Source organism: Peromyscus leucopus, chromosome 19, assembly GCF_004664715.2.
Source record: "Peromyscus leucopus breed LL Stock chromosome 19, UCI_PerLeu_2.1, whole genome shotgun sequence".
Taxonomy (NCBI): domain Eukaryota; kingdom Metazoa; phylum Chordata; class Mammalia; order Rodentia; family Cricetidae; genus Peromyscus; species Peromyscus leucopus.
This window is the reverse complement of record NC_051079.1, coordinates 2393282-2414414: the sequence shown is the minus strand read 5'-3', so window position 1 is coordinate 2414414 and position 21133 is coordinate 2393282. Positions and strand designations below refer to the sequence as shown.

The 21133-nt window shown below is 38.2% G+C and overlaps 1 protein-coding gene across 2 annotated transcripts in view; it reads right to left on the bottom strand.

Moving 5' to 3' along the window:
• Positions 1–21133, bottom strand: part of Rbbp8 (RB binding protein 8, endonuclease) — a 98250-nt gene that overhangs the window by 45358 nt on the left and 31759 nt on the right. Inside the window, exons 3-5 of one of the 2 annotated variants that reach the window (XM_037196952.1) lie at positions 18642–18684; positions 10957–11052; positions 3512–3624 (exon numbers count right to left, since the gene is read on the bottom strand). In XM_037196952.1, coding sequence (XP_037052847.1) covers positions 3512–3624; positions 10957–11052; positions 18642–18684 — 252 coding nt within the window. The remainder of the gene's footprint in view (positions 1–3511; positions 3625–10956; positions 11053–18641; positions 18685–21133) is intronic. The other variant, XM_037196953.1, reaches the window with a different exon arrangement.

Genomic DNA, 21133 nt, shown 5'->3' with positions numbered 1-21133 from the left:
AAATGGGATGTCTCCATCAAATCCCTCCCCTAAGGGATCAGGAGACCCTATGGAAGAGGACCCAGAAAAGAGTGTGTGAGCCAGAGGGAATGGAGGACACCAAGTAAACAAGGCCCTCTACGTCAAAATGATTGATGCACATATGAACTCAGAGACTGAGACAGCATGCACAGGACCTGTATGGGTCTGTACGAGACAGAGTATTAGAGCTGAAAGAAGTAGACATGAGCCCCCATCCCTCACCCAGAAGCAATTCCAACTGATAACCACTTGCAAACGAAAATTTAGTTTCCTCCAAGGGAGTCTCACAGGGAAACAAGCTTTAAGGGTAGGCTGCATGCCCAGCAGTAAATGACCAACAGAAAAAAAACTCAATGGCATCTTTGGAGGTTCCTTGTCTCATAATGTCATGTTAGGGCTCTTCCTTGCTTTTTTAATTTTCATCTACTAACTCGGACTTCCTTATACAGATGAGTATTCTTTTTCACATACTTGGGACTCGGTGTTTCAGATTTTAGTTTCTTGGCTTTTGAAGTATTTGCAGACAGTCAATCCAAAGTCTAAAAACAAAATTTTTTTCAAAGTCTTAAAATAGCCCTAAATGTAAATTTAATTAATTGTTTTTTAAAAAATTACTTTATTTTTATATATTTTTCTTCTCTCGTTTTACCCTACAGATAGAGCCTCTGAATATATAGTGTAGGTTCCACTTTAGTGTTTTTATGGGATTCCAGCATGTGCAGATGAGTGGGAATGTTTCTTGTGCCTTCTCTTGGGCTCTTTTCCTTCTGTTTGTTTTGTCCTATTCTGCTATGTTAGTTTTTGTTTCATGTGGTAATATTTTGAACAAATAAAATTTGCCTGAAGATCAGAGGACAGAACAAGTCACTAGATTAGACATCGAGGCCAGACAGTGGTGGCACCCATCTTTAATCCTAGCACTTGGAAGCAGAGATCCATCTGGATTTTTGTGAGTTCAAGGCCACACTGTGCTACATGAGATTAATCCAGTCTAAAAGAACCAGGCAGTGAGTGGTGGCACACACCTTTAATTCCAGCACTTGGGATCACACACCTTTAGTCCCAGCACTAGGAAGGTTGAGACAGGAAGTGATGTGGCTGGGCAGAGAAAGGAATATAAGGCGGGACACAGGAGCTCTTGCTTTTACAGGCTGAGGAGTTGGTGAGGTAAGAGGTGGTGGCTGTGGCTGCTCTGCTTCTCTGACCTTTCAGCTTTCACCCTGATATCTGGCTCTGGGTTTTTATTAAGACCAATTAGGATTCGTGCAACAGTTTCACGTTATTATATTATTATCTTAAAGAAGTCTGTTTTCTAATGAGAGACAGAAGGGGGGATGGATCAGGATTGGAGGGGGGTGGGGAGGATCTGGGAGAAATAGAGGGAGGGAAAACTGTAATCAGGGTATATTATGTGAGGGGAAAACTATCTTTTTTTTTCAATGAAAGAAAAAAAAAATCACATTTTACCTGAAGCAAAACTTATCCCAATCCCTGTGAAGTCATTCTGTAACATGACTTTTTTTTCATATATACTAGCAATATACAGAGGGGAGTCGTGGGACAAAATGTATAAAATTCAGCCTTTTAGTTCTGACCTTTGCAGTAGGTCTTAAATACTATGCCAGATGTCAATTTTAACATTCTCCATTATCAATCCTGCTTCTTTTATTTAGAAATAGACTGGACTGATTGGCTCTTTCATACAATGGGCCAATACTTAATTTCTTCAAGATATACATTTGTGGAGAATGTATCCAGTAAATTTGGCTTTTTAATTTTGAAAAATGAATACAGAAATGGGAGCTGGAGAGATGGCTCAGTGTTAAAATGCTTGCTGTACAAACACGAAAACCTGGGATCACGTCGCCAGCATCCACATAAAAAGCTGCTATGGTGGCACATGTCTGTAATCTTAGTACTAGGGTGTGGGGGAGGCAGGCAAAGTCGGGGTGATTTCCCAGGGCTTGCTGGCCAGCCAGCCTAGCTAAGATCGTGAACCCCAGGTTCAGTGAGAGATACTATCTCAAAAAATAATGTGAAAAGCAACACTGACTTCTGTCTTCCACATGTGTACTTAGGGCACATGAGCCTGCAATCACATATGCATGCATAAGTCACATATAGTCACAGAGAGATAAATGAACTGAGCCAATCATTATGTCATAAGGAGAATTAGTACAAAAAGGAAGACTGAGTATAATTAGTGATGAAAATCTTTTGATGCTAAACTAAGAAATCAGGATTTCTGATGGCTGGTGATAAATTCCAATATTACCTGTGGGATGGCCTCTGTATGTCTGTGAGGGATTACACTGATCATGTTGAGGCAGAGTGGAGAAAGGGCTGAGCACCAGCACGCATGCGTTCAGTGCCCTCTTCCTGACTGTGGGCACAGCTGGTTAGTTACCTGAGCGCTTGCCACTGGGACTTCCCTGTTGTGATGGATGGGAACGGTGAGCCAAGGCACGCCCTTCCCTCCTGTTTCTCTTGTTAGAGCATTTTATCATAGTGATAAGAACAGAAACGAAGACAGGATTATGTTCAGGACTACCAGGAAACTGGGAACAGTGACTCTAATCTGTAACTCCAGAATTGAGAGACTGAGGCAGGAGGATTGCCATGACTTCAAGATCAGCCTGGGCAGAATGAGACCTTATCTCAGAAAACCAAACCAAATAAAACCAAGATTACCAACTAGCATTTTTCAGAAACATATAATAGAAAGACTAAACTGTTCGTATGTAGTAGTACAGCATAAGCAAAATGAAAACAAAGTATGGACAAAATGACTTCTGATGACAATTAAAAGAAATCAGTACCTTGAGCCAGGCATGTCAGAATATTATCTATAATTCCAATATTGAAGAGGCTGAGGTAGGAGGATTATAAATTCAAGGACAGGCCAGTGTGGGCTACAATGGAAGACCCTATCTTGAAAAGAAGAGAGGGGAGAGCAGGGGAGGGGGGAAAAGAGTATCTGAACTGATAGAGAGGTATAAAGACAAATAGACGGTCATATAGAACCAGTAGGATGTGGCAACTCAGTTTTTTCAGAGTGACCAAAGGCAAAAATGACTTTAATAGAGCAAGAGATAAAAATTTAACAAAAAACTATAATGAATGGGTAGGAAGGGGAAAACGAAAATAATATACTCACTATTATACATGAAAATCAAAATAGTACACACCTTTGTGAACATATTACATTGTTGTATTTAACTTTACTATGCATCCAACTGCATGCAATCAAGATAAAAGAAACAAATATGGATATGCCCAGAAACATGCTTCTGGTCTTACAACTTAAGAGATTTTTAAAGGACAATTATAAACAATACACAGATAACTTTTGTGCCTATTTCCTACTAAAACAATAAGATTAAATCTATAAAAGAAGACACAAAGTTTTAAAAGTTTGAAAAATGACTATAATTACAGCCAATTCCCTAGTAAGTTTAACAGCAGGACAGTAAAAAGGAAGGGAACTCACTCAGCTCTGTGATAAGCTTGAGATTCTGCTGCCGGATGTTCTCAAACTCCTGCTGCTTTTTGTGCATATGCTCTTCCGTTACTGCACAGCGGTCACACAGTCCTGCTCTTAACCTGTGAACAGAAACAAAGCAGTTTTCATCTACTAACTCGGACTTCCTTATACAGATGAGTATCCTTTTTCACATACTTGGGACTCGGTGTTTCAGATTTTAGTTTCTTGGCTTTTGAAGTATTTGCAGATAGTCAATCCAAAGTCTAAAAACAAAACTTTTTTCAAAGTCTTAAAATAGCCCTAAATGTAAAGTTTTTGGACTGCTGGCATGACATTGGAAAGTTCTGAGATCTCAGAGCATTCTGAATTCTGGAATTTTTAAGAACTGATTTGTATTTTCTAATTGTGCATACAGATGTGTCTGTGTGTCTGTCTGTGTATGTGAGCACAGGTGTTCCAGGAGGCTGAGGTGTCAGCTCCTCCAGGAGCCGGAGTTGCAGGGGTTGAGAGTTGTCTGATGTGGACGTGGGAATCAAATTCAGGTCCTGTGCAAGAGCAGTGTGTGCTCTGAACTGCCAGCCCGTCTCTCCAGCTGCAAGCGTGGAGCTGGGGATGACCAAAGGAAGCAGTATCTGACAGGGTTTCAACATGCAGCCCTGGCTGGTCTGGGAACACTCTATGTAGACCAGGCTGATCTCAAACTCACGGGATCTTGGCTCAGCTCCCAGTGCTGGAATTAAAGGCTGTGCTACCACATCTGGCTAAAAAGGTGGTGGCGCACGCCTTTAATCCCAGCACTTGGGAGGCAGAGCCAGGCGGATCTCTGTGAGTTCAAGGCCAGCCTGGTCTACAGAGCGAGATCCAAGAAAGGCTCAAAGCTACACAGAGAAACCCTGTCTTGAAAACAAAACAAAACAAAAGCTTCTTACTTTGCTTATTTGGTTTTGAGATAGGCCCATTCTGTAATGTTGTCAAGGCTGACCTAAAGCTGACTATGTAGCCCACGCTGGTCTTGAACTTCTAATCTCCTTCCTCTTTTTCTTTTTCTTGGGTAGGTGGGTAGACTGGGGTAGACTGTCCTTTCTGACGCGTCTATTCAGTAAAGGTAACTCCGTTCCCCAGCGTCTCCCAATACTCTACTCAGTGGTCAGTGGCATTTTAGCAACTCTGTATCTGCTTTGCTCAGTATGACACAAGACACATGTAGTGAATGTCTGACATTATTTTTGTTCAATTAATACAAAGGGGAAAAGTCACCTTACATTTTCTGTCAACATTTAAAGAAAAACATGGCAATAAATTATTATATAACAAGATCATAAAATGTCTTCTAGTAAACTTGTAAATACCAAAGAGAAAAGTACATATATTAAAAAAAAGTGTGCAGAGAATATAAAATATATTCTAAAATGTTAAAATGTTATCTTATAGGCAATGATATGAGAATTCTTAGTGTGCGCGCACGCATGCACACACACACACACACACACACACACACACACACACACACACACAAAATCAAGTTTCTCTAATCTTACCAGTTATATAATCAGAAAAAAAATGTAGTTGAAAATGAAATAACCACTAGGCGGTGGTGGCGCACGCCTTTAATCCCAGCACTCGGGAGGGAGGCAGAGCCAGGCGGATCTCTGTGAGTTCGAAGCCAGCCTGGTCTATACAGCAAGATCAGGCAAACAAAACTACACAGAGAAACCCTGTCTCGAAAAAAACAAACAAAAAAACAAAAGCAAAGAAAACAAAACTAAGGAATGAACACACTATACCATGCTCTAGAAAAAGCAAGGGAATTGATTCAAAGAAATGATCTACTCATTAGCAAAATTCAAGAATGAAATCTGGTAACAGAAAAGAATGATGTATTATCAGTCTTAACAACATTTCTGTTTTAAAGGTTAGGTTAAGGGAAGCAGAAGGTAGAAGAAAACCAGTGATTCCAAGAAGGATAAACACAGGGTTAAAACAGAGTGTCTTTCTGTAATATACCAGAGAGCCTTTTTCATGTTTTTTGAAGTGAAGGATTATAAAACAAAGATTTGGAAAATATGTATTGTAGTTCAAAGGTAAAATAGAACTAAAGTAACTCTTTAAAACATTAAAGAGAAAGCTGAGTGATGGTGGCACATACATTTAATCCCAGCACTCTAGAGGCAGAGACAGGTGGATCTGAGTTCCAGGACAGCCAGGGCTATACAGAGAAACCCTGTCTTGAAAAACAAACAAACAAAACCATGAAAGGGTTAAGTAATGTCACTGTTTAGTCATAAAGTGAATCGATATCCTCTAGCTTGTCATATCTAGTTTTTCTCTGCAACTGCCCTGCCTCTCTTAAGTGGTCAACTCTTGATTGTTTACAGATTTTAGTTCTTGTATTTAAATTGATATACTGAAATTTACCACATTAACAAACATGCTCAATTATTATACCCCCCAATGATTTAAAATTGATTCATTTTATTCAATAAGGTTTCAATGAACACTACTGTAATCTACTCAGAGACCAATATAATGTCATTTATTTTGTGTAACTCAGTTTACTAGAATGGCAGACAATAAAAGAGTATACAGAAAAGTAATTTGATTCGCATTTTGACAGTGGCAACACAGAAGACCACCAAGACGACCTAGTTTCAGAAGTTAGAGAAAGTCTCCTCAAGAACACAATGCTCAAACTCTCCTATGACTATAAGAACCAGCAAGACAAACAAGGATTTGTCTGTCTCAAACACTTGGTCCAGTATTTGAGAAACAGCTGCAAAATCTTCAGTCTTCTTCTAGTTACCTGTGTCATAGTTTTCCTCTTAACTACACTGCCAAGATGATTTAAAACCCCAAACAGACAGTGAGTTGAGTCCAACCTGGACATCAAACCAAGATTCTGTCGCAAACCAACCAACCAACTATAAACCGCAGGCTCTCTCTTTGGCTAAGCTAGCTGGCCACTGAGCTCCCAGGGTCCACTGCACCACCTCTGGGAGTGAGGGGGAGGCTGGGGCTACAGCAATGTGCGCTACACCTGACTTTTCAGTGAGTGCTAGAGATCAAACTGAGATCCTCATGCTTAGGACCGAATCCGCAGTCTCATCTGTGGTTTTAAAAACGCACTCTAGGGCTGGCAAGCTAGCACAGAGGGTTAGAAAGCTCTTGCTCTGCAGACCTGAGCTGGATCCCCAGGACTCACAGTAAGACAGCGCTGACTCTTCAAAGTTGTCCTTTGACCTCTACTTGCGAACCACCAAACACACAAATCATGTATACACATATACACAACAATAAAAAATGTTTAATGCCCATCAACTGAAGAAAGGATGAAAAAATGTGGTACATATACACAATGGAGTACTACTCAGCAGAGAAAAACAATGAAAGCATGAAATTTGCAGGCAAATGGATGGAACTAGAAAAAATCATCCTGAGTGAGGTAACCCAAATCCAGAAAGACAGTCATGGTATGTACTCACTCATAGGTGGATTCTAGATATAAAATAAAGAACAATCAGACCACAACCCATAGAACCATAGAGGCTATATATATAGCATGGAGGTCCCTAGGACGACTGTGGCTTATAATAAATTTCAGTTTTACTCAATTATTGAAAAAAAAAAAATAGCCAAGTGAATGGAAACACATGAACTATGAACCAAAGGCTGAGGGCCCCCAGCTGGATCAGGCCCTCTGAATAGGTGAGACAGTTGATTGATTGCTTGATCAGTCTGGGAGGCAACTAGGCAGTGGGACCAAGTCCTGTGCTCACTGCATGAGTTGGCTGTTTGAAACCTGGAGCTTATGCAGGGACACTTGGCTCAGTCTGGGAGGAAGGGACTGGACCTGCCTGGACTGAGTCTACCAGGTTGATCGCAGTCCTCGGGGGAGGATTGCCCTGGAGGAGGTGGGAATGGGGGGTGGGAGGGGGAGAATAGGAGAACCTGTGGCTGATATGTAGAACTGAATGGTATTGTAAAATAAAATAAAATAAAATTTTAAAAAAGGTGAAAAAAAAAACAAAAAACCAACCAACCAAAACAAAACACCCGCAACAAAAACAACAAACATAAGAACCGAGAGCCAGGTGCCCCTTTCCCAGCAGCCCTTGTACTGGCTTGCCTCTGTGGACACCAGGACCCAAGATGCATCACTTGTGCCACTGAAGAAAAACTCAGGGAAATTAAACTTGGAAGTTGGTGCTGGATTTCACTCTCACAGGCTCTACTGGAGTCTTTCAGAGATTATGAATGGTGTTACAAATACATTACACGTGAAAGGATAGCATTGTAGGTCTTAACATGGTGCTGGCAGCCTATGTACTTTTTAGTTACTGCATTTCACACTCCTCATGGACTGGTGTCAAAGGACTGGCTTGTGTAATTTTTTTTTTTTTTTTTTTGAGACAGGGCTCTGGAACTCGCTTTGTAGACCAGGCTGGCCTCGAACTCACAGAGATACAACCTACCTCTGCCTCCCCAAGTGCTGGGATTAAAGGCGTGCAACATCACCACCTGGCTCGTGTAATTTTTAAACCATTCTATCTTAAGACTATATAGCAAGTATCAAAGCTGATGCTTTGAAATGTTCACAAGGCTGAGTTGGTGGAACACTACCACAAAGCCTGGATCAGTCCCCAATACCACACAAACTGGATGCAGTGGTACATACTTGCAATTTCAGCACTTGGGAGGTAGAGATAGGAGGATCAGAAGTTCAAAGCCATCTTCAGTTATATAGCAAGTTCTAAGACAGCCTGTAATACATGAAACTTTGTCTTGAAGAGGAAAAAAAAAGAAAGAAAACAAATTTTCATAAAACAGATGTGACTTTTTAATACCCTCAACAAAATATCAATTGTTACACTTTAAAGCTTGTTCTAGGAAGCTGAAAAGATAGCTGTGGTTAAAAATAGCTGCTGCTCTTGAAGAGGACTGGAGTTTAGTTCCCTGCAGCCACATCAGACAGCCCACAACTGCCTGTTTCCACCTGCAGTGAATCTGACAGTCTCTCTGACCTTCACAGGCACCTTCATTCATGGGCACACACACGCAGACATACATACACACATACATGAACGCATAAAGAAAAGAACCTGCTTACATATCATTCTTACATGTGACAGAAATAAAGTGAAATTTAAAGGCAAAACTTTACTAAGATTACATTTGAAGATAGTATTCAGTAACAATTAAAAAAAGAACTTCTAGCCGGGTGGTGGTGGCTACGTAATAGGCAATGTTGAAGACAACATTTCTGAATGTCAGTTTTGGTAATGTAAGTCAAGCATAAACACTCTGAGATGTAATTAATTTACATTCACATTCATAAAATCAAGGCCTACAAAAGTATCACAAACCACAGAAACTATGGAGAATAAGGACTGCTTCAGAGTTGATCTAATTACGTATTAACTATGAGAGCCTGGAGAGTCTCTCCCTTCTTTGCCAGCTGCTTCCTCCCATGGAAATAGACCCATCATGTGTCTCAGGGTTTCAATCTGAAAACTAACTGCCAGGTGCCTGAGAATAAAGTTAATCCTCAATGCAAATGGAGAATCACTTAAAATGAACCACGACACTGGGCACAAATAACACAGAAGACTGTAATCCAAGCATTGAGAAAGTTGAGGCAGCAGGACTGAGTTTGAAGACAGCCTCGGATACACCTGTCTCAAAGATAAAAAGGCAGGCAGGCAACATTTTAACTGAAAAACATCAATGAAGCACAACCCACATGAAATTAATGACCAGAGTGGTCAGAGGTTGGCAAGCTTACAAGAAAGTAGTCTAGTTCTAAAGAAATTACAGAATTAACAACTAGATATCTTAATTGAATAAGGAAAGTAATTCAGAAAACAGTTTCATGGGAAGTAGATATACTGACATGTCTTAAAAAGGGTGTAAAATAGGAAAACTCACTTAAGAAAGAAGCACAAGCTGGGTACAGTGGCACACACCTTTAATACCAAAACTTAGGAGGCAGAGGCAGGCAGATCTCTTTGAGTTCAAGGCTGGTATGGTCTACATAGTGAGTTCCAAGACAGCCAGAGTTTACATACTGGGACCCTGTTTCAACAACACCGGTGAGTAAATAACAAATAAATAAACAGAAGTAGTACAGGATATAAAAGCTGGCTACACTGGAAGACCAATTAAACTGCAAAGTAAAACATGCTTAAAGACACTGGGAACAGAGGATCTTCAAGGGCTTAGATAAGGAACATGAGGAAGAAATGGAGAGTCAATTGTACCAAGTCAGTTCCAGCAAAACAAAAAAACAAAGCTCACATTCTGAAATTGTCTCCTCACACCCATGACATTCAGGTTTTCTCTCAATAGTGCTGACTCAGAAAGGCCACCCTTTGAAAATCCTTCTTATAGTCACTCAAATATACCATTTAACTACGTTTTCTTCATAGCACTTTGTATATGAAATTCTCTTATTGTTAGTTGTATGAGTTACTTCCAGAATTTGACAGTTAAATATAAGGTCCATGATACACTAAGGAGAGTATTACTCCAAGTCCTAGAGCAAACCTACGGTATAATAAGAACAGAAATACTCATTACTAAATCTTCAAGACACACTGTGAAACTGGAATTAAGATACATATATGTGATCCCAAAGCATGTAGATTCTTTTCCACAAAATACTGCCTCTTCAAGTAAATGGATATCCTCAAAGCCAGCAGCTACAGAGGACACTCGGCTCTGGTTTGCGAATGTGCAGAATACTAGACTACTCTGGAGTGATAAGATGGCACAGCAGGTAGAGGCTCTTGCTGTCAAGCCTGATAACATGAACTGGATTTCCTGGGACCCTACGGTTGTTCTCTGACCTCCACAAGCACATCAAGGCGCACACGTGCACACAAATAAATAAAATAAGAAATTATTCCACCACTGGAAAAAAAAAAAGATGCTAGTTCAAATCAGTTAGCCTTTTTTAACATATATGAAAACAGAAAGCACCCAATTCTGGAAGCATTTTTATTCCTGGGTATTGATCTTATCTGAGTGGAAAAGAAAAGGTCTATGTATGAAGGCTGATTAAGTTATCTCAAGAATATTCAGAAAGAAGAATCCCTATAAAAGAAAAGAAATCAGAGTTGAAAAGATTGCAGAAATAGAATTTATTAATTTCTATATACTTGGAAATAAAAGGTAATGTAAGCATTGAATGAAAAGTCTCTGTTGTGTCTTTCAAGTGTTCCCCTTATATCTAAGGTTAAAGACACCATTTATAGGTTAAGCTACGATTGCTAAAAATAATGGGAAAAGATACACAAAACCTGGGAGTATGTCCACAGTGTTGAGAAGGACTTATTCAATGATGACAGAAGGCTAAGAGAGGAAAAAGTCACTTCCTACCCCAGAAACGATTAAAAGTAAACCTAACAGACTTCCAACAAGAGGAAAATAATTTCTTATTCAAGTATCAAACTTACCTATCTTCTAAAATTTTAATGGTTTCCTGAAGGACTTTCTGTTGGTCTCTCAGCTGCTGATTTTTGGTGAAGAATTCTTCTAGTCTTTGTGCATCTCTAAAGTTAAGAAATAAACAAAAATTCCACAGAAAATTAAAAGGATACTTGTGACATTACTCCAAAGTTTGGTCTCAAAAACAAAAATAGTTCAGACAGTAAAGTGCTTGTTCACATCCCTAGCAATCAAGGCAGCTTGCACCTGTAAACACAGCACTCAGGAGGCAGAGAGAGAATTTCTGGGGCTTGTTGGCCAGCCAGCCTAGCAAAATCAGTGAGACCCTGTCTGAAAACTGCAGTGAAAAGCAAATGAAAACACCCAACATCAGCCTCTGGCCTCCATACACATGTGCATACACGTATGTTCACACACACCACCTTGTCTCAAAGAAAACAGTAATGGCTGATTAGGGCAGACATTATGCTTATTGTTTACTTAGTAAAATAATGCCTATTTTTTCTGTTAAATAATGGCAGACTTCTAAGTTTATCAGGCTGACTAATTGGCCATTATAACAATTATTCCTTTTGTTATGGAATAGATATAAAGTAGATAAACACAAATTCCTTGTCCCACTATGCAAGGACCTAGCTTACGTTGGAGAAGGAAAAATAACTACCCTTTAGTTTTCTGGTTACTAGGGAATTTATATGTAGCTGCTCATTTGTGCTTCTAAACCGTCACTGCAATCTACCTGGAATCCAGACCTTAAAGAAGGCGCTAAGAAGACCAAATGACTGGGAGCTATAAATCAAAGTGAAACATTGTTATCACCTACTGAGTAACCAGCTGTTTCAATTCTTTAATATTCACAAGTATTACAGGTAATTTTGAGAAATTCATAGTCAACACTAATTTACACAGTCAAGAAGCATCTTTATGTGGCTGTTTAGTTATGGGTGAGGAGTAATACTTTTATAAAAAGTATGTTTACAATAAGCAAATCTAGACCAATTCTAAGAATGCATAATTTAATTTGCAGGGAAATTACTTTGATTCAAGAGAAGATAAAAAGCTACTTTATAACTTTAAAACTATTATTAAAATAGTATTTTAGAAAACAAAATTAATATGCTTAAGGAAGAATACCTTTTAATAAAACTAAGTTCTTTCAAAAACATGTAGTGAAAGTAATTTAAAATGTATAATCAAATAGTAAGCACAATGATTTCTGGGCTTTAGTACTGCTTCTTAAAAGTGATCTGACTCTTAAGGAAGGCATTTGAATCAGTGGTTGTTAATTCAGAATTTACAATATTAGTAACAGTAACACTGATCCAAGAAGTAACATAAAAGATTTCATCCTGTAATTACTAATCAACTCTGAAACATTAAACCTATTAGAAAAAGCCAAACACTAAAGCTGAAGAGATGGCTCAGTGGTTGAGAGCACTGGCTGCTCTTCTAGAGGACCCAGGTTCAATTCCTAGCACTAAAATGACTGCTCACAACCATCTGTAACCTTCTTCTGGCTTTCATGTGCACTAGGCACACACATGGTACATAAGCATATATGCAGGCAAAACACCCCCAAACAGACAATGATAATAATAATTCTTTTTTAAAAGCTGAAAGTGAACAAGACCTCTGAGATTGTTGAGTATATTATACAAGGGAGAACTGTAGAATGACTCCAATCCACAGTCCTCTAGATATTTCATTTGATTTTCACTAAGTCACCATGATACTACTGACAGTATTCATATTCTGGTTGACAATGTTCATAAAGGACATCAACACAAATTTTAAAACTCAAGTAACTAAAAAAATGTGGCATCGAAGAAAAGTTTATTTACTCTTAAATAAAATAGTTATTCCCATTATATTTCTTTCTTCTTCTTCTTTTTTTTTTTTTTTTTTTTTTTTTGGTTTCTCGAGACAGGGTTTCTCTGTGTAGCTTTGGAGCCTGTCCTGAAACTCACTCTGTAGCCCAGGCTAGCCTTGAACTCACAGAGATCCACCTGACTCTTCCATTATATTTCAAACAGATATAAAAATGAATTTTACTTATTAAGGAAATAATTGTATTTTTGTCTCATACAATAAAATGCAATTCATCATTTAACTTTTGAGTAATCTATATCACAGGGAGAACTTACACATAAAATTTTTGAGGAAACATGTAATTCATACACACACATAATGAATAAATATAAGGCTATGCTATCAGTATTAAAGTATATTAAAAAGCTGGGCAGTTTATGAAAGTCTATTATCCACAAAAATAAAATTTGTGCCACACAAAGAATATCATGCTCCAGGAGCTACATTAGTAATGACTCTTTACTGGCTACTGTAAGAATATCATGCTCCAGGAGCTACATTAGCAATGACTCTTTACTGGCTACTGTAAGAATATCATGCTCCAGGAGCTACATTAGTAGTGACTCTTTACTGGCTACTGTAAGAATATCATGCTCCAGGAGCTACATTAGCATGACTCTTTACTGGCTACTGTAAGAATATCATGCTCCAGGAGCTACATTAGCAATGACTCTTTACTGGCTACTGTAAGAATATCATGCTCCAGGAGCTACATTAGCAATGACTCTTTACTGGCTACTGTAAGAATATCATGCTCCAGGAGCTACATTAGCAATGACTCTTTACTGGCTACTGTAAGAATATCATGCTCCAGGAGCTACATTAGCAATGACTCTTTACTGGCTACTGTAAGAACTGGTGACAGTCAAACTGTAGCAACATTTTCAGTTGCCTACTCAACAGCCATTTTTCTAGTTTATTTCTTGCTAAGATCAGTCTTCATTTCTTCAATATTTAGTAGTTTTGGGGAGAGAAATTGATCTTTTCTAATGATTCATTTTGAAAACTATTTCAGACTTACAAATACATTGTAATTACAGAACAGTAACAACCAATCGTCAAAATAAAAAAATTAACACTAATAACAGTGGTAAGTGGTAACTAATTAACAAACCCCATTTAAATTTTACCAACTGTTCCTTTAATGTAATTTCTCTGGTCCAGGACCCTATAATGTATTTGTCACGTCTCCTCCAATCTGGAAAAGTCTCTGTCGTGTCTTTCACGTGTTCACATCATTGCAAAATACTGTACAGTTAGTCTTTTGACTATGTTGACCATGCTTCCCCAGCATAAAACTGCTTTGCTAATATGAGAGAAGCAATATTGTACCCTTTTTATCTCACCACATCGAGATACTTAAGGTAAATACATCTCATATTATTAGTGATATTAACTTTGATCATTTGATTTAAGTTGTAATGATCCCCCAGCCTTTAAATTTAGTTTTATGAATTTTTTTTTTTTTTTTTTTTTTTTGGTTTTGGGACAGGATTTCTCTGTGTAGCTTTGTGCCTTTCCTGGATCTCGCTCTGTAGACCAGGCTGGCCTCGAACTCACAAGGATCCACTTGCCTCTGCCTCCCGAGTGCTGGGATTAAAGGCATGCGCCACCACCGCCCGGCTTAGTTTTATAAAATTTGTAGATACAGTTTCTATTTTAAATTCACATATTTTATAGGTAATGAGTGTTCTGTCTGCATGTAAGTTATGTGCACCATGTGTGTGCCTGATCCCCACAGAAGTCAGAAGAGGATGTCAGATCCCTTGGAACTGGAGTTATAGGCTATTGTGAGCAGCCATGCTGGGAACCAAACCTGGGTCCTACAGAAGAGCAGTCAGTTCTTAGTCACTAAGGCACCATTCTATCCGCAAACACTGTTTCTTACCATACTGTATCATACTTTTTTAAAGGCTCAATTGGTGGTTATTACCTTTAACAATTGTTGTAAAGCTTTCCAAATAATGACTTTTTTTCTATGTCTACTATTCTTTCTACATTTACTAACTGGAATTCCACTAATAAAGAGTTATCCCCTTATCTTAAGGGAAATATAATTTGTGGTTGTGGTAACATTTTGGGTATGATCGAACAAAGCTTACCTGAAGATCAGAAGGCTAAGCCAGTCACTAGTTAGCCATAGAGGCCAGGTAGTGGTGGCACACACCTTTAAACCCAGCACTAGGGAGGCTGAGAAGTAATATGGCTGGGCGGAGAAAGGAATACGAGGCAGGAAGAGACTGGCACTCAGTCTTTTCCGCTGAGGAGTTGGTGAGGTGAGAGGTGTCTGTGGCTTGTTCCTGTCTTTCTGAACTTTTAACTTTCACCTTGATATCTGGCTCTGGGTTTCTATTAAGACCAATTAGGATTTGTACTACAGTGGTGGTTTTAATGTAACTGATCTCCATAAGCCCATAGGGAGTGGCACTATCAGGAGGTGTGGCCTTGTTGGAGTAGGTGAGGCATTGTTGGAGGAAGTGTGTCTCAGTTCACTTCCAGCTGCCTGATGTAGAACTCTCAGCTCCTTCTCCAGCCTCATGTCTGCCTAAACATTGCCATGTTCCACTGTGATGATAATAGACTAAACTATGAAACTGTAAACTAGATCTAATTAAATGTTTTCCTTTATAAGAGTTGCTATGGTCATGGTATCTCTTCACAATAGAAAATATAACAAAGATATAATTTATCTTTATTTATTTGTTCAAGTTGTCTTAGATTTACTGTTGAGTTTTTTTCACTTTATTTGCCTCTTTATTTTTATTTTTTTGGGACAAGGTTTGATGTAGCTCAGGCTGGCCTCATATTTACTCTGAAGTCAAGGATTACCAACTGCCTCCATCTCCAAGTGCTGATATTATAAGTAAGTATCATAATGCTTGGATTTTATTTGGTTCTAGGAATCAACCTCAGGTCTTTGCACATGCTAAGCAAGTCCTCTACCATGTGAGTTACATGACCACTCTTTTATTATCTTTTAACATACTACCTTTTTCACTATGTCCTTCTTTTCTGACATCACAAAATGTCCCAGCTCATCTTGCATGTTATAAGCCTCAAGTGGCTGTTACCATTTCTTCAAAGAACATAGATTCCTTTAGAAATTATTCTTGAATTTACTTATGTGTATGAGGATTTTGCCTACATATACACCTGTGCATCACTTGTATGCCTAGTGTTCTGAAGCCTTAGAGGACATCAGATCCCCTGGGACTGGAATTATAGACAGTTGTGAGCCACCATTTGGGTGCTAGGAATCAAACCAGGTCCTCTGGAAGAGCAACGAAGTGTCCTTAAACATCAAGACGTTTCTCCAGCCCACACAGACTACTCTACTAGAAGACATTGTTTAGAAATCAAGACCGGAGCTAGATACAGATGTGCTTGCTCATGATTACTGAGGTGTCACTACTTTTAGAACTTTTCAAGAGATCACACATAGAACCTATACATATGTCCTCACCCATATTAACAAAAACATCAACTTCTGTACTATTTATCTGTCAAAATATTCTATTTAGTGCCTACTGATAATTCCAATTCTGTACCCAACAACACATCTCATTCAATTCTCCCCCTTTCTGGGGTTTTAACTCCCTTCTCCTAAAAGTGACAATCCTAGCACTCATTGTCAATAATATACTTACTTATTCGAACCATTCTGGAATACCAATAACACAGATTAAGCACTGTCAAATCTATTAATTTAAACCAGTCATGTAAATTCTGTGTAGCTATTTAGGAAATGATGGTAACATTTGGTCAGTAAGTTAGAGCAAGTCGGCTGAATGTTCTGGCAAATGTGGATAATTAATAAAAAGGGATACAAGTTCTCCAAGAGATGATTACAATGGCATGGCCATTGTGCCATTTTGCCAGATCTAAGAGGGAAAGGGAAACATGAACAATGGTAGAGAAGAAAGAAAAGATAATCTGAGTCTTCAGTGATTTCTAAGTCACTGATTCAGTAGTGCTAAAATGTCCCTTTTAGGTGCCTTGTACTAGAAAGAACATAATTTCCTTAATATGAAAGTAATTTCTGGTTGGTTGGTTGTTTGCTAGTAAGAAAATATATTGCAGTAAGCAATACATTCTAACTATGTACTCTGAAAAAGCCCACTAACTTCTATTAATAAGCATCTCTCAATTGTGAGAGCTGAACACTATTTTATTACAGAAACAGAGAAATGGCTTATTCTATGATTAAGGTAATTTAAAACAACATCCTTAAAAAGGAGCACATGGACCAGGCATCACGGTGTACACATAATCCTAGCACTCAGGAGGCAGATGCAGAAGCAGGTGGATCTCTGGGTTCGAGGTCAGCATGGTCTACATAGATTTCAAAGCCAGTTGCAAATACATACATACATATATACACATATACATACATATGTATATATATTACACATATATGTATAGTAGGTACATGTACACACACACACACACACACACACACACACACACACACACACACGAGTCATTTGCCAATATGTTTGTATGTGCACCAATGTAGGTATCTGGTGTCTGTGGAAGTCAGAAGAGGACATAGATATTCCTGCAAATGGAGTTAAGGTTGTATACCACCACATAGGTGTTGGGAATTGAATCCTGGGCCATTCCTCCAGTCCCATGTTTAAAGTTTTTTGTATTCTTCCTATTTCTGAATCTACCTCTGCTATCAAATATTACTTTCTAAGTGTAAAGGAAAAATTCTGTTTTTTTGAAATAAATATAAATGGTAAGTAATCTTAGATTTCAGTTATAGTCTGGAAATATTAGAAACATGAGGCTCATAAGTACATGGGTATATACTGTAAAGCAAATATAAAATCACTTGTCATAATGACATTATTTTTGGTATGTGTATTGACATTCTATTATGCCATCTATTTCATATTTTCAAATGTGCAAACTCTAAATAACCATGAGTAAAACCTATTCCAAACTTCAAAATCACATATGATTTATAGTTTAACAATCAAAGCAATTCAGAGGGCCTTCTGGTCATTCTAAACTTCTTAGAAGTAGTATCAGAATACCCATTAGCATTCATTCATTCATATACGTGTGCATTCACACACATACACACACTGTGTGGTTGTGTGGTCTTTAGAGACAGAATCTCATGTAGCTCACACGTGCCTCTAACTCCTGCTCTTCCTGTCTCAACGTCCCAAGTGCTAGGATTAGAGGTGCAGCACTGGTCTTGTTTTTAGGACACATCTTCACGTAGCTCAGACTATGTAAATGAGATGGGTCTAGAACTCCTGATCCTCCTACATCATCTCCCAAGTGCTGAGACGACAGGAATACCCCTCTCTGGGTAAGAGGACTTTTATGTTGCGTAGGCTGGCCTCGAACTTACTATGTAGCAGAAACTATTCTTGAACTCATGATCCTCTTGCCCCTATTCTCAAGTGCTGAGATCAAAGGTGTCTGCCACCATGTCTGGCTTCCATTTCTTTCAAGTGTAGAAATCTCACAATTATTCTTCTCCCCTTTTGTAATAATTTGAATTCCAAGAATTAATATACCAAAGAATGACACAAACAGTTCTCATTGTATGAAATATTTTATGAAAAGATGATTTTATATTAAAAATATACATATGCATGTTAACTAAGCTTGTACTTAGAAACCAGTTATCTTTTACTTTAAAACAAAAAAATAAAATAAAATAAAATCATGATTAATTAGCCCAAAGCTAATTCCTTTTTAAGTAAGACATGAAGTTTTTCAAAAAAAAAAAAAAAGGAGACTGGCTATTAATATCAATTACTTATTAATAAATAAGACATTGGCATTACATACTGATACTTACAAAATTCGTTCCTTTTTCAGTTTGGTTACTTTTATTTGTAAACCTGCAAAGTAACAAAGAAAAAAAAGCATAGTATTTTTGTTACACATTGTACCAATTCTAAAGCAGTTATCTAAGTTCATAGTGTAGCACTTGCTACACTATTAAGCCAATTTAAAGTGGCTTCTGAATAATGATCCAGAACTTATTTGATGTACAGTGTATTCCCCTTACTAGCACCCTCAGGCTACAAAAATAAATCTGCAACATTATTGCTTTTAGTCTATTATATGACAGCCAAGTAGATTAAAAGTGAGTTATTTCCTTTCTAATAGTGAGGGCAAACATATAATTAGCATTTCACTATAAACGCAGGTCTGTGTTCTGACACAGCTTATGTATTTGCTAACAAAAATAGTGCTTATGTAGGCTCAAGTCTCTGAGGATTAAGCTAGATTGTGGCAGGAAGTCCTGGATTAGAAACAAAATTGCTTACAGAAAAGTACTTAATAAAGGGCACTAAGATTTTTAACTCTAGACAAGCTCTTTTCAATTTTAATTAAGTCCGATATAAAACAAAACGGCAAAGGGAAATATTATCAAGTAATATAGAGTATTTCTAATTCATGGCAGTAACCAATGAAAGAAAACCACCAAATAAGCACAAAACATAGTCTACAACATTACTAGCAACTTAATATAAATGCAAACCAAAAGAATTCATTACTAATTATGTGCTGATTAATTATATGCTAATTAATTACTGATAGTGCTGAGCATTGGTTAAAAAAAATAACTATACTTTTCTAGTATAGTCTTTGGAAAACAACTTAGCAATATATCCAAAGCTGTTCTCAATAGTATCTGATTTCTTGGGTTCTAATCTATGTAGAAACTCCTAATCAGAAATATTCAAACCAGGCGGTGGTGGCGCACGCCTTTAATCCCAGCACCCAGGAGGCAGAGGCAGGCAGATCTCTGTGAGTTTGAGGCCAGCCTGGTCTACAGAGCGAGATCCAGGACAGGCTCCAAAGCTACACAGAGAAACCCTGTCTCCCCCCCCCCCAAAAAAAAAACAAAAAAGTCAAACTAGCTGAGTTTTTCTAGTTGAATATGGCTTTTCTCTTTCTCCTCTGCAAATCTGATTAAGATAGGAGAGTAAAAGGACTTTCTGTTTATTTTGATTCCTAATTAACTATTCTGTAATTTCTTTAACTACAAAGATTATACTTTAAAATAAAATGCCTAGAAATTGTTAATATTCTCTAAGAATTTTTTTAAAAGTTTGGTTTCCCAGACTAGAGAAATGGCTTAGGCACTCTTCAGAGGACCAGGGTTTGATTCCCAGCCCCCACATGGCGGCTACAACCACTGTAACTCCAGCTCCGGGGGATCTGACACTGTCTTCTGACCACATGGGCAACAGGCATGCAAACGACACATGTGCATACATGCATGCCAAACACTCATACATGCAAAATAAATCTTGGGAAAAATTAAAGTTTTGAGGGGCTAGAGAGATGGCTCAGTGTTTAAGAGTCACTGGCTGCTCTTCCAGAGAATCCAGGTTCCATTCCAAGCAACACATGGCTGTTCCTAACTTCCTATAATGCCAGTCTTAGGGGATTTGACATACTCTTCTAGTTTCTAAGAGCAGCACACAGAATATACATTAAGGCAAAACAATCATATACATAAAAATAAAATGTACATAATAAAACTTAAAACAAATCAGCGTCTCTCTATATTGCTCAGGATGGCCTAAAACTCACTATGTAGCCCAGACTGGTCTCAAACTCACAATCTTCCTCTCTCAGCCCACTAAATGCTGAGAATTTAAGTGTGTGCCACCACGTCCAGCTAAGATTATCTTGTATCAGACAAAATTAGTCCTGAAGAAATAGTTATTAGTGGAATGATTTCTGAATAATAAAAGATTATTTACTACCTGCCTTAGATAGTTTATAGACACTAGTACACTACATACTTGTAGCACATAATGTGTCTAGAAACACTAATGCACTTACTTCTAAGAACAGGCTTCTTCATAGTATCTGTAATTACTACAATCTTAGACAACATAATCTAGATAAGGGAGAATTTTTTAAAAAATATCCTCGTATTTCTTTTTTTTTTTTTTTTTTTTTTTTTGGTTTTTCGAGACAGGGTTTCTCTGTGTAGCTTTGCGCCTTTCCTGGAACTCACTTGGTAGCCCAGGCTGGCCTCGAACTCACAGAGATCCGCCTTGCTCTGCCTCCCGAGTGCTGGGATTGAAGGCGTGCGCCACCAACGCCCGGCTTATCCTCGTATTTCTTAATCCTTGTCAAGACAGACACTGATGGGGAAGTCAGTCTACTCTCCTCATTGTCCCCAGTGATGCCAGGAAATCCAAATAAGCAAAATGAGGGTTCTGAAGAATTGGGCGGTAGTGTTACAGTTTCACTCTCTCAAGTTTGGCCTCTAAGAAATGGTTAACTAATATGACACATTTTACCCTTGGCTCTACAACCTAT